Genomic DNA, 13543 nt, shown 5'->3' on the forward strand with positions numbered 1-13543 from the left:
TTCAGTTCTTTTTCCCCTCCAGGTTTTAGGGAACATATTTTAATATCATCATTCCTTTTTCTGTCATCATTTCCTGTGTTTTAAATGTTATGCAGCAGTCAGAGTATAATTTCTTTGCTGGCTTCCTCACAATATTGTGTTGCAATGCAACCTCTCCAGGTGTTTTTTTCAGATGAAGAAAATAAAGGTGTAGGGATTTTCCCTTTGTACATTTAAAGTTTGAGACAATTCTGGTGGAAGTGTAGATATTCATCTGATTGAGCATGTGCAGTCCTGTTTGGAAATCCACTTGGCCCCCATTGACTCTAGCAGGAAGCATGGGTCCAAAAAGGTCATAACATTCACTTAACAAATTTAGTGATAGGAATCCTGTTTTGTTATAGGTTTGAGGATAAGTCCTACATACTGGAAAATAACCATTTGCAAAGGAGCTGCTATTACAATAGGTGTGAACCATATATTAGCTAGCATATGGGAATTCAAGAAAACACTTAAAATTGTTTCCTCTCTTCTGTTTCTCCTCTAGCTCTGGGATTGTACACAGTAAATGCAATATATGGAGACACTATTACTATGCCTTGTCCTCTAGAAGTACCAGATGGTCTTATGTTTGGAAAATGGAAATATGTAAGTATATCTTATCTTTATATTTATTAGAGCTGTTATAAGATGATGTGTATTTTGTGTGTGTGGGAGAGAGATTTTAAGATTCCAAGCGATAGAATTTCTGCCTCCTATATGAAGCCATTTATTCCTGTGTTTGTAAGACTGCAAGATTCCAAGCTGTATAATTTCTGCCTAGTGTAGATTAGAGGTTTGAGGAATTAATCTCATTGTTCAAGAGAAATAATTATTCAGGGGTTCTCTGCCAACCTGTATTAGAGATCTGGCATGTTATCCCGTGGTGTCTCGCTCACTCGACAGAGCCATAGCTGCACATTTGAACACTTTTGAAGTCGGCTGCCTGGAGCAGAGCGTGCTCCATCCCTGGGAAAAAGCACTGTCCCTGCCTTTGGTTAATCTGACAGTCACTGGGATCTGTTTCAGGCTTTGTTTTGCTCAATGCACAGCAGCGAAGAGAGCAGAGCTGACCTTGGGAGTGCTGCTGGTGGTTTCTCTCTGCCATTTCTGGCGGGGAACAGCGGCAACAAGATGTGTGCTCTCTAGGTGCGCTGGCCAGCCTGCAGTATGAACACCACAGGAATAGCTTCTCCTGTACATGATCACTATCCCAGGTCACAAGGAGGATCAGCATATCAAAGTAGATGAAACCTGGAAGCACATCTGGATAAAAATGCTGGGATACCAAACCCCTTTTGCTTTTCAAACAGTATTGAGACAAATGGTTTTCCTACCTCTGTGAAAGTCATCTAAATTTCCTCTTCTCAAATCAAATGTACCTGCAATAACAGATAATTTCTAGTGGATTTAAAATTATATACTTCTCTCTCTTTTTGCAAGTGGCATCCACCACCCTATTTTTTTACAGGAGAATGACCTGCTGGTGTTGGGGGGGTGTCGTATTCTCCCCTAGCTCCTTTCTTTTTATCTTCAGGTTTGCAGCTTTTGTAGCCCACATCCACTCAATAATTCTTTTCCTGCAAACACTTTTCAGGAAATGAAGTCAGAAGTTTGGGGAGAATGTTTCCCCAAAAAGGGGCAGTAAAACTGTTTCACATGAGCATTCAGAAGATGGAGTGCTTACATTTTTCAGTATCTTTTTCAGTCTGCTGGCTTTTCTGGGGAAGACACAAGTCCATCTCTCTGAAGATACAAGGATATTCTGAAAAAACAAAACATATTGTCTGTTTCCATTGCATTTGGATTGTCTATGTGGGACAAGTAACAAGCAGCAAGTAGAGATGTTGCAGCTTCTTCTAAATGGAAAGGGACATGAAACCGAACATACAAAAAAGCCTGTCTAAGTTGCTGTTGTATGAAATTGTTGACAGCCCACACAACCAAGGGAAAGTGTCCTTTTCTCCCAGGGCAGCTCACAGCATGGCAACAGAGAGGGTTGGATTAGTTTTTTTCATCAGGTGATTGTTTCACTAGAAGAAGGATGAACTCTGTTTTCTCCTCTACTGCCTTGTTAAAAGCAATCTGGGTTCTTGGTGGGAGCCTGGAGACACTGGGAGACCTGTACCACAGCAGTTGTTGCTCACTTCAATGTCTACCTGTGTGTGCTTGCAGCTGGGTGGGCTACAGGAGTTAGGAGCTCATTTGCACTTGACAGCCAATTTCTTGTCAGGAGTGTTGAGTCAAGGCAGTATTTTCTGTGTGACAAACATTAGATAAATCCAAGAGTTAAAAGTAGGAGAGGGAGAAAGACTGTAAGGGAATTTAAACTTCACAAGCAACTGATGCCTCCTGCTCCCTGCCTGGCTCTGACACCACTCATCTTCTCACAGCATCATCATTTTTTGTGGGCTTTGTGGACTCTGCAGTCCAGCTGAGGTGTTGTGCTGGGAACACTACTAACATCAGTACTGCAAGGTATAAGGGATAAAAGAGAATTAAAACCTTCTCCAGCACCCTGCACAATACTGAACATAAAGATACAATCAGTGTTTCACCTCTCTTTAAATAAAGGCAGACATTGTCTGTCCCTGCTCTGTTCATGTGTTTGTGTGAGGAGGAAGGAATCAAATCCTGTAGAACTGCACCTGTAACTTTGTCCCTCATAAAAATTATATTTTTTTAATATGAAAGATGTGTGCAAGGCTGGCAAATTTGTATTCCTTCTTGGGATGGCAACTGCATAAGGAAGATGTCTAGAAAACAATACTTTGCAATTAGCAATATTTGATTGTAAGTATATTCCCATCTACAAGCTCTTGGGTCCTTAAAAGACAAAGGAGAAAAAAAAAAAGCTAAGAACTAATTTAGAATAAAATAGACAGTTATGCCTGACTAAATCCTGCATTTAAAATGAAGTCTAAGTATCCCAAATAAACAGTGGGAATATGTGAAACAATAATGAAAAAAAGGAAATTGGAGCTGTTGAGACAAGCACACACATGCTTCTATTTCAAATATTTTTTCATACAGACAGGTTTTTGGCAAGTGCTGCCAAAAACACCAGCTTTTATCAGAAAAAGCCCTTTGCTATGCTGAGGTTGAGCCAAAGGATTGAAATAATTTCTACTGATGATATTCTCATGGGTACCGTGACAATCTTAAACTAGCTCTTATTGCACTGAATTTCTTCTGTGTACAGCAGAAATTAATCAGGAAAAAAAGCCTTCTGATAGTTTGCAATTTTTTTTTAAATTAAAGGTTTGTACCAATTGCAAATCTTCAGGAACTTTTAAATGAGTGTTTATGCAAAATAGAGGTGTTTATCCTTTTATTATAGGAAATGCCAAATGGATCTCCAGTATTTATTGCCTTCAGATCATCAACAAAAAAAAATGTACAGTATGATGATGTACCAGACTACAAGGACAGGTTGAGTCTCTCAGAAAACTATACATTATCCATCAAGAATGCAAGAATCAGTGATGAAAAGAGATTTGTATGTATGCTAGTTACAGAAGATGATGTTTCCGAAGAGCCGACGATAGTCAAAGTTTTCAGTAAGTAAATCTAGTTGTTACTACCATTAACATTCATCAGCATCTGAATCATAAATTACAGAAACTTTTGTTTAAGGCAGGATTAAAGCCAAGAAAGTAAGTTTGGCTCAGTAAATTACTAAGACTAGCAAATTTCTGCAGCTTTCAAAAATGTAATCTACTGGTGGCATTTATGTAACAGGACTGCCTGCACTTGCAGTTTATTCATGATAAGTGCTGGCTCAAAGAGAATTTTAGGCTTTGATAATGACTCACTTATGTGATGTCATTTGGCCTTGGAAATGAAAAATGTAAAATTAGCATTGATTATTTTCCATTTGTTCTCAGAGCAAATTTTTCTGCAGGAGGGAAACATTAACCGTATGCGGTCTGTAGGATTATTTCAGGGGGGAGGTTTGAAGTGGCTCTGAGCAGCTACTTTGCAACAGCACACACTGTCAGGGAGAGAGTTAGAGGCTGGAAAGTGATCCACCAGCCCCAAATGCTTGTTTTGTCCCCTGCTGGATGGTAGGAAGGAGAAGTACCAGTCTGTGTTCTCTCCTAGAGCACAGCAAGGTCCATTAGTGTTTGCTCTCATCACAGCTGATGGCAAGGCTGGTCTGCCGTGCAATCCCCAGCCCTGTGAGGCACAGCCCAGCTTAGAGCTCACACAGGAGCAGGGACAAGCCTGGTCCCTTCCTGGTGCTGATTCAGAGCAGGAGTGTAGTCCATCAAACCCTGAGTCAGCCTGGGGGGATATCCATTGTAGATTTTTAGAGACGCGGGGCTGTGACTGCAGTGTCTTATCTTCCTCAGCTTCATGTTTTTATATGGCTTTTGGCCTTTGCTGCCCTTCAGGCAAAGATTTATACAGTCAGAGTAAGTCTGTTGTGGGAACACGCTGACTGTGGCTATGGGCAGTTTCAAAGAGATCACACTGTGCTTGAAGAACACAAATTCATGTTTTGGAAGGGCAGCCTTTTGCTTCTCTCAGGTAGAAGGTGCCAGGGAGTCCTCAATGATATCTATGCTGTCAGTCACAGAAATGAGTTTAAAGCAAGATTAGGAGCCAATAGTAATTCCCTCGTTTCAGTTTCAATTTGACTGCAAGAACAATTGAATTAATGACAACAGGGAGGAGTGTGCTCAGAGCACCCATAGTAAACATAGTGCTTCAAAGCAAATGATAAAGAATTATCATGTTTACTTATTGCACAGTAGTAAATATTTAGATGAGGCAGTGGTATATGGTAAAATGAAACACTAACTGCTTGAATTACTGTGTACTCTACTAAGCATTAACACAATGCTAACTCAGCCATGGAGCACAGCTTGTCTGGTTTATTCTGTGCATTAATTCTAATAGAGAAAGCTTCTATTTACTAAGGATGATAAGAAAGGAGGATGCCACACATGTAATATGGCCAACTTAGCGCTGCAAGAAAAATTACCTTAGTGTTTTTTCTCTTTGCATTCACAACTTTATTTATGGTTCTCTTAACTTTTCTTTGCATTTAATTTTCTTGAGTCTGGTTTTTAGGTTCTCATTTTTAGTTGCTCTCTTGCTCGCTTTAATTGCAGAAGAATTAAGTGTAGCTGGCAAGCTACATTTATTTAATGAGGGGAGTTTCTAACTCATGGAGCCACAGGTACAGAGCTAGGCTGCTGCAGAAACCAGAATCTCGTGCACCTGAAACTCAGCTGCATCCCAGAAGCCAGGACTGATTCTGGGTTTTGCTGGAGCTCGTTCTGTCCTCAGCTGTGCTACCTGATTATCTCAGGGCTGAGGAGCTGAAATGGTTCACTGTGCAGGTACCACCTGCTAGTCTCTCTCACTGACTACTCAAACAAGCACTACCAGCTTTCCAGATGGATCCTATCAGCAACTTTTTTGTGGAATTAAACAGCCAGTTTCCAAAGCAGGGTAGCCCAGCAGATGGGAGCTGCTGTCCTGCTGCACTGGCACTTGGCTTTTGTAGGCAGTGAACTCTTTTTTCCCTCTATTATAAGGCTTATATAGAGTTGCAAAGTACTCTGGCAAGCTCTTAAGCTGAGAGATAAGCAGTGTGCTGAAGTTGCAAACCTACCAAAGTGGGGTTTGCTGCCAAGTTTAATATTTTTTCTCTCTTCAGACGCTGAGCTGGTAAATGCCAGGCGAGTGTTTTACAGTGAATTACCTTGGTGCACGTGCAGCGGCTGCGGGGATCTGGCAGCAGGCATTTCCTCTCTGAGGCTGCTCTCAGAGAGCAGGTGGCAGCCTCTCAACTGGAACACCTGCTCAGTCACAGGGCACTCAAAACGGGGAGAGCCCCACTCAGCAGCTGCAGAGCAGGGAGGCCTCCCCTCCTCTCACAGGACCACTGCAAGGCAGGGGTGTCCAGCACACCAAAACCAGGCTCTTCTGTAACCTGTCCTGGGGGAGATGAGAGACAAAACGAGCAAGGCTGAAGTGGGGGAAGGTGTTGTGGCTTGATCAGCTGGTGACTGGAACAGGCAGGCAACTACCCCTGTTTATGGCACCCAAACATCTGACCCAGAAGGCTTGTTAATGGTTTTGTAAAACCATGTTTTCTTGAACTGATGTGAAAATAATTTTTCCTTGATAGGTTCATATATGGAAAAGATCCACCTTTTTCCTTTAAAGCTAACAAAAGAGAAATAAACATGCGTATATCTTGTAAAAATAAAAATCTTTATTAGTCCTTTGAAGAAAATTTTTCTTAGCGTATAGCTTTGACTGTGTCTTTTGTTTGGTTTTGTTTTTTGCCACAAGCAAAGTTCTTTGAAAAATGTCAGATGAATAGTTTCTTTTATTCACTTTCATTTCCCTTTTGACCTGATTTTGTTCCATCATGGGGTGGTCATTCAAGTGAAGAGTATTTGTGCATTTGCACGTAAACACGCACACAAGTAAAATGGATTATTGGGAAAACAGGCTTACTACCTCTGTGACAGCAGGAGCAGTGCATCTGCACATCAGTAACTTCAGCAGTGTGTGTAGAGACTTTGGCAAGACAGTGGTGAAGTTCACTTAGGGCTGGGATTACCAACATACATGTAGTATATGATAGGAAGCTTGATTTGAAGAAAGGGTTCTGTGAGCTGGCATGGTTAAGAATGTTTCAGTTTGTAAAAGTAGGCTTGTTTAAGCAGTACAGATAGGGTGTAGAGCCTTTCCTTGACTGTATAGACATTGATTTATTTTTTTCCCTTCACTCTTCCCTCTTCTTTTAAAATTGTGGGGAAAACTGTCTATTTTGGAGATAAAAATTTGCATTCCGGGCTTCAGGCCAAACTGTTTTAACAGACAAGTTATATAGTCCCTAGAAAGTAGTCTTTTATGATGGAAACACTGATAGATCCTCCACTTTGGCAAGCTAAGAGATCCATCGACCATAATAAAGTAAGTAAGAAGACTAACTATCACTGGAAAAAAGTTTATTTTTTTTAAGAGAGTCATAACTAACACAGAATCAGTTAAAATAATTACACTTTTCTCTATCATCTGAATTTCTTAAATGTAATAATCCCAGTTAGAAAAAATAAACATTAGAAGAATGATTAGATTGAATTTGTTCCTTTATAATGTTGACAGCTCAGCTACAGTAATATCTGCAGGAAAGCTGCTTTTTAGTTGCTACAGTTTCTGTACTACTGGCTCCTTTTCCAGCATGTGTATCCTATAAATCAATAGATCAGATCAGGTTCTCTCCTCCTGGGAGGTGAACTAGTCTGTCTGGCTAAAAGATGTATTGTCAGAGTACATGGAATTCATTATGGAAGGTGTGAAAAATTTGAAGTGAGAGTTTTCTCTTGGTTTTTTTGCTAATATTGAAATAGAAATACCTCACTCTTTCTTCTTTTAATGGAGAAATGTACGTAAGACTGTATCAGGCTAGATTATTCTGTTTCATTTCAAAAGTATTTTAGTATTTTTTTGTTTTTCAAACAGCTGTTTGTGCTCCCTTCACCAGTACTTTTATCCTATTTATGTTTTAGAACAACCCTCTCAACCAGAAATCTTACATCAAGCAAACCTCTTAGAAACAGAGAAGCTACAAATGGTAAGAGCAGCATTCTCCCTCACAGTTATGTTCCCAACAGCTGCCTGAAGTCCCTTTACAGTCCAGACAGAGGTAATGGCTCAGAGGGGTGAATGAACGCCTGCCTGTGAGTCTATAGCCAGGCTGCGCAGAGAGCAGTTGCCTTGCACTACCCTATTTATTCCTGCCTGATCTGCAAACAAGGGCCACCCTGATCTTAGACCCATTGTCCTCTGCCAAATCCTCACTGATTCAATGTGCCTCATTTAAGAAAAGTGGTTGAGGCCAAGCATTTAAACTTCCTAGAACTTTTCACCCCAAATGGCGTAAGTAAAACCAGAATTATGTTAAAACCTAGTGGAGAAAGCAAGTGGCCAATTCCTGTCTGTTTTGCAGCTCGGGGAGTGCGTTTCGAGGGACAGCTATCCTGAGGGCAACGTCACATGGTACAAAAATGGGAGAGTTCTGCAGCATGTGGATGATGGTATGTTCTGGTAATGGCCAATGTCCCTGGATCCACACATGGGTGTATGCATGAAGTGTTTATAAGGGTTGCTCTGCCTTATTCTAATGTATTCTTCCTTTGAGAAAAACTGCTCGTATGGAAACATACGGCTGGAAGGAGTTGTTCAGGCCTTTCAGAGTACCCAGCTACACCACATAATCTTTCTCTTCTAGTTCCAGTTTTAAATACACATCATGGGGAGGAGAATTGCCTTTATTAATGATATCCCAAAGCTATTTTTGAGCCTATGTAACTAATAAAAACCTGTATCTAATTTCCAACTTCTTATTAGGTATTAACTGCCTCAGTTTCATACCGGTCCAATATTGTGTTTTGGACCACACAGACCATCATCTTATACAACTAATTATTTTCCAGGATATGTTAGAACAACTATTTTTTTTCCCTTCTTTTCAACTTTGACAGATCAATAAGGCTACAATTTTTCCTATTTTCCTACTTTTCCTTCCTTATAAATTAGAGAATAATTAAAAAATAAATTTGACCCTAATTTTTTTGCCGTCATGTTTGAGGCTTTCTTTCTGTCTTACAAATTAGGCTGAATCGTAGTAAAAACCGCACCAGTTTAGAACTGGTTTTTCGTTTGGATTTGATTTAAAATATTAGGTAGGTTAGGAGTGTGTTGTTGTAAAAATGTTCCTGGTATACTTCAGTGGCAGTACTAGAGGAAAAGCGTACAATCTCTTGGGTAACATGTTTCATGTATGTTTGCAGCCTGATCTCAAATGCAGAACAGGCAACAACATACAGGAAAAAGGTTTCAGGTTCTGAGTGTGCGACACTGAAGCATTATTTCCCTTTCAGTTGTAGTCATAAATCCGCAAAAGATTGTGGACGCAACAACCGGACTCTTCACCATGACATCGTCTCTTGAGTACATGCCAACAAAGGAAGATGTAAATGCCAAGTTCTCTTGCATTGTGACTTACTATGGACCATCTGGCCAGAAAACAATGCAGTCTGAATCAGTTGTCTTCGATGTTCACTGTAAGTTATCAAAAAGCATCTTTTACTGTACAAAGTCTACCTCCAGGGCAGGGGAAAGCAAAATCAGAAACAGTTTTCAAAATTAGAGAGTCCTTGGCTATTGAAATGGTTTCTTCAAAACTGATTTGCATTAAGAAGGTCTGAGTACATTGCCAAGGTAATTTTTATTATCTTCAGATTTACCTGAGATTTCATTTTTCCTAGCAATGGAATAATGAATATCAAGATGTCATTGACAAGATAATAGTGATAGCCATAAAATTTACAGTGAAATAGGCTTTTGAAAATTTTAAGATAAGTTATAGTGGTTGATAAAAGTGATTCTGTGCCCCCTAAAATATGCAGTAAATACACAATACAGTTTTTAGTAAACTCAAATATTTTTCGTCTTTTCAGAGTCAGCACAAAGCAGTTTATGCTGGCTGTCTACCTTTCAGAAAAATGCTTCTCTACAGCTGTAAGATGCTGTGTTTTACATTTAAAATGTATGATTTGAATATTGGTAGAATTTTAAGTAAAGAATTTGTGCAAATAATTGCTTCTAAGTGGCCTGAATTCTAAAGCAGTTTCCTTACTGTGTTACTGATGGATGTGGAAATCATAACGTTCCTTTGAATGAGCAAAACAGGCTGTTGGCAAGGAAAGATCAGAGGAGGTGGCAGCACTTAGAGGCCAGGGGAAGAGACATTTCAAAGTCATGTAAAATGATGCTTCTGAAGGACTGTAGAAGGCAGCAGGTCACAGCAGGTTGTAGAGGAACAGAAGACAGACAATATATCCAGTCAAGTGTTACCTCTCTGCACGCTTCTAGTACCTCATCTTATAAAAGATGAGTCCCTGTTTTGGGCATGAGAGAGTCTAAGTATACAGTCCAGCATCTATGTCTTAGCAATGTGCTGTATGACAGCTGTGTAGTCCAGCTGCAAACAAAGAAAATCTGGCACTCGATTTCTCCAAGTAGTGTGGGTGAAGCACTGCCTTGAAAACAAAAGCCATGAGCTGGAAGTGCCATGTGTGCTCTGCCTAGACACTAGTTGCTTTTCTGCTACAGGTAAAGTTTGTTGAGCTGCAGGGTAGGGGATCAGTTTTGACCTTGATCAAATAAATCCCAACCTTGGAGCAGCTGGTCTTTGGTTTCATCTGAAGTTAGAGTTGTCATTTTACCATCTCTTTCTCCAGAGCAACAGCCAGCACAACTAAGGGAGAAGAAAATCTCTGGGAAACCTCTGGGACAGCTGTTACCCATGGGAATACCATAGGCATTTCAAGCCTGCTGACACCTATCCCATCAATTTAAAGCTAGAGGCATTTCTTGGGGTTTTTTTTGTTTTGCTTTATAAAGTTGGGTACCAAATTTCACTGTGTTTTTTCTGTCATTTGTGGAGCCCCATGGCCATGAATAACTTCTGCTGTGAATGGCAGATGTTCCCAGGAAAGAAATGTAAGGACCAGAAAGCAATTGTTGCTATTACTTGCCAAGAGATGCTGTGCTGTCCTCATTTCCCCTCTGCTTTCATGCATTAGGGCCACTTCACCTGTTGAGGGTAAGGCTGTTGCAGATTTCTGTGGTGTGTGTACTACATGCACGTGCAAGTAAGAACTAGGCAATATGAAGGGGAAAAAGGCTGCATGGCACTGGAAATGTCACTGGCCACGTGCAGTGTGCCCTCTGTATAAAGATTTAATGTTTGATGAACTAACTCTTCTAGTCCTGGTCTAGTAACACACAATTTAATTAATTCCAGCAGTGTGTTACTAATTAGCAAATACTGGGAGGCAGGCACATTTTTCAGTACTGGAGAGGCCTCAGATATGAACTTTGGCTTTGGAGTGTGGAGTTACACAGTTTTCTTTCTGAGTATTCTCATTTGCTGTAACTCCACTTCCTTACTCTGCATAAATGCATTTCCAAATTAATTTGTTAAATTCTTCATTAATAGATGTCCAAGCTTCAAGAGATGCATTTCACGACTGCTGTTAGTTGATGATAGTGACCCATCTGATTTTGTTTTGCTTTTTTAGTTTAGTTCAGTGTTCATAATTAGTTTCTCAATAATTGTGATTTTTTTTAATGAGTCAAATATAATGCAGATTTTAAAAATGGCAGACTCAACTCTTAAGAAATGGAAGTCTTTCAGCCTTTTTATTTTAGATTGACTGTCAAAACTGACATTTTACGTCCCTAAAGCAATAGAACCAAATCATAAAGACCTGCTGCTCATTCCTTGCAACCTATCCATTTCTCCTAAAGAAATGGGGAGAGCATGATTAAAATTATGCCTTTGGAAGATTTTTTTAAAAGACATATCTATTCAGTCAGGATCTAATAAATGTTTTATTGTTTGGATTGGTTTTTTATTTTATCTTTTGCATTGAGTTAGTGCAGTCTTTAGTACTCAAGTGTTTAATAGCTAGTTCACATCCTGGAAGGAGCCAGCCACTGTAACCTAGTATGAGAAGAAGAGTGAATTAGCTCTTGCTGTGTTGGCTGTTACTTGGATTAGGATAATTTAGCTCAGCTAGCAGCAGTTACATGCTTGCTTTTGCAGCTGCAAGCAAGGAAGCTACTGAAAGCAAGGAGAGGAGTCTTGGAGCTGCACACTTAGATATTATCTCAGATGTTTAATCATCTAGGCTCCAGTTATGTAGGGCTCTGCTCAGCATTAATCAGTGTAAAAAGATAATGTTTGTCAGGCAGGCTTCCCAGCCATGCCCTGCTGTTAGGTGTCTGTTTTGTTATGGATAAACTGCTTTACATAACAGATTAGAGTCAAGGACACTTCACACTCAGGCTGCTTCCAGCATTGGTGTTTTCCTTGAAATGGCACAGGGGCTGGGGCAGCCCTGGGATAGCAGCATTCATTTACTCTATGGCTGCCTTTTGGTGCTGGCTCCTGGAATTTTGCTGTTGTAGAAAGCAGAATCTCAGATTTGTAAAAGCACCAAGTAAGATGGGCCAAGTCAGGCATGTGTGCCACTGAGAGGCAAGATGTGCCTTCACCAGGCTGCTCCTGTTTCTTAGTGAAAGCAGGGGAGTAGATTATTCATACCAAGCACCACTCTGCATGGCACTGGACACCATCTTCCTGTTCTCAGGCTGCATCTCCCTCAGGAGAATGACGTCTTCATCTTAAGCAACAGTTAAAGTGGACTTTACTTCTGTATGTTTGGGGTTTTTTCCTAGTTTAGCAAATTACATTAAATTAAAATTGGCTCTTGGTTGAATGCTGTAGATAGAGAGGTAGGAGAAAAGACTGGTGGTTTGCGAGAACGTAACTTTTGTTTAACTGTGTCCATATTTAATCCAGTTCTGTTTATCTCTGTGGGGAAAAACTGTTCTAAATGAAAGTCTTTTTCTTTATTAATTCCTCCCATTTCAGTCTCAAGACAAAGCCTAAGCAATTCCAGGATATATCTAGACATTCTTTATGATAACTTTACCTTAACATAAACTTGACAGAACGGAAAGACATGTTGCAGCAGTCCCTGAAACTGAGCTTTTTGGCCCAGCAGCTACCAAGATGGGCATGCATGGCATTCCTGGCCAGCTATCTCATTGTATCTCTTGTATTCCATACCAGCAGTGATGCTGGACTTCCTTTTTCCAAGCAGGCAAAGTTGTGCTTCAGCTCTGAAGGTGGTGAGGTAGAAGCTTGTTTTGTCAAGTGCGGTGCTTCCATGGGAAGGGAGCCAGGCTCTGAAGGAGGGAGGCTGTGGCAGGTTGGAATCCAGCACTGTCCTGCCCTGGGGAGGGTGAGGAGCTGGGCTGTGTTAGGGCTCGAGTGCCTGAGAGGCTGCAGTGGAAGGCAGCTCCTGGTACTGAGAGATCTGCAGGAGACGGACGAGGAGTGCCTGGAGGGTCGGGAGGGCTGTAGAGCACACGCTTCACTAAACACACAAAATCACCTGTCAGCCAGGGCTTTCTCTGCTGGGGAGGCTTTTTTAGTGTCTAATAAGGTGTGCTGTGCTGTATCTTAATGCAAGACTGGCATCTTTGATGGAATTTTATTTATCCTTTGACATTAAAATAGCAGGAGTTATCTGCTCATATTATTTTAATTTCTTTCATCTTCTTTGTTTTCTAAAAATTATGTTTAGGCCTCTACTTAGAAATAATAGCATCTGCTAAAGAATACTCTGCTTAAAAAAATTATGAAAGTAAAATGTAAGTTATAGTTCAACTTCAGTGAACATGACAGAAGTATGTTATATTTAGTGTTCTGTTGACTATGCTAAGGGTCCTATTACGTTCACCAGATTTATCTTTCTGAAAGCCTGCAGTGATCAGCATATAGAATAGGCTGAACATAGTTGCTTAGTTCATATTTATTTCTTTTTAATGCCAGAGGGCTATTATCTAGTACTAATACACGGCGTTGAGAGCTTCAGTTGTTTTTCTGATTGCTGCGGTCCTCCAAATAGGGAATTTC

The 13543-nt window shown here is 40.4% G+C and overlaps 1 protein-coding gene across 3 annotated transcripts in view; it reads left to right on the forward strand.

The window, feature by feature from the left end:
- Window positions 1-13543, forward strand: part of ALCAM (activated leukocyte cell adhesion molecule) — a 117280-nt gene that overhangs the window by 81340 nt on the left and 22397 nt on the right. For all 3 annotated transcript variants that reach the window (XM_059837055.1, XM_059837065.1, XM_059837046.1), the window contains exons 2-6: window positions 527-627; window positions 3359-3578; window positions 7557-7621; window positions 7997-8084; window positions 8931-9113. In XM_059837055.1, the coding sequence (XP_059693038.1) occupies window positions 527-627; window positions 3359-3578; window positions 7557-7621; window positions 7997-8084; window positions 8931-9113 (657 nt within the window). The remainder of the gene's footprint in view (window positions 1-526; window positions 628-3358; window positions 3579-7556; window positions 7622-7996; window positions 8085-8930; window positions 9114-13543) is intronic.

The sequence above is a fragment of the Haemorhous mexicanus genome, chromosome 2, assembly GCF_027477595.1.
Source record: "Haemorhous mexicanus isolate bHaeMex1 chromosome 2, bHaeMex1.pri, whole genome shotgun sequence".
In the NCBI taxonomy this organism is placed as follows: domain Eukaryota; kingdom Metazoa; phylum Chordata; class Aves; order Passeriformes; family Fringillidae; genus Haemorhous; species Haemorhous mexicanus.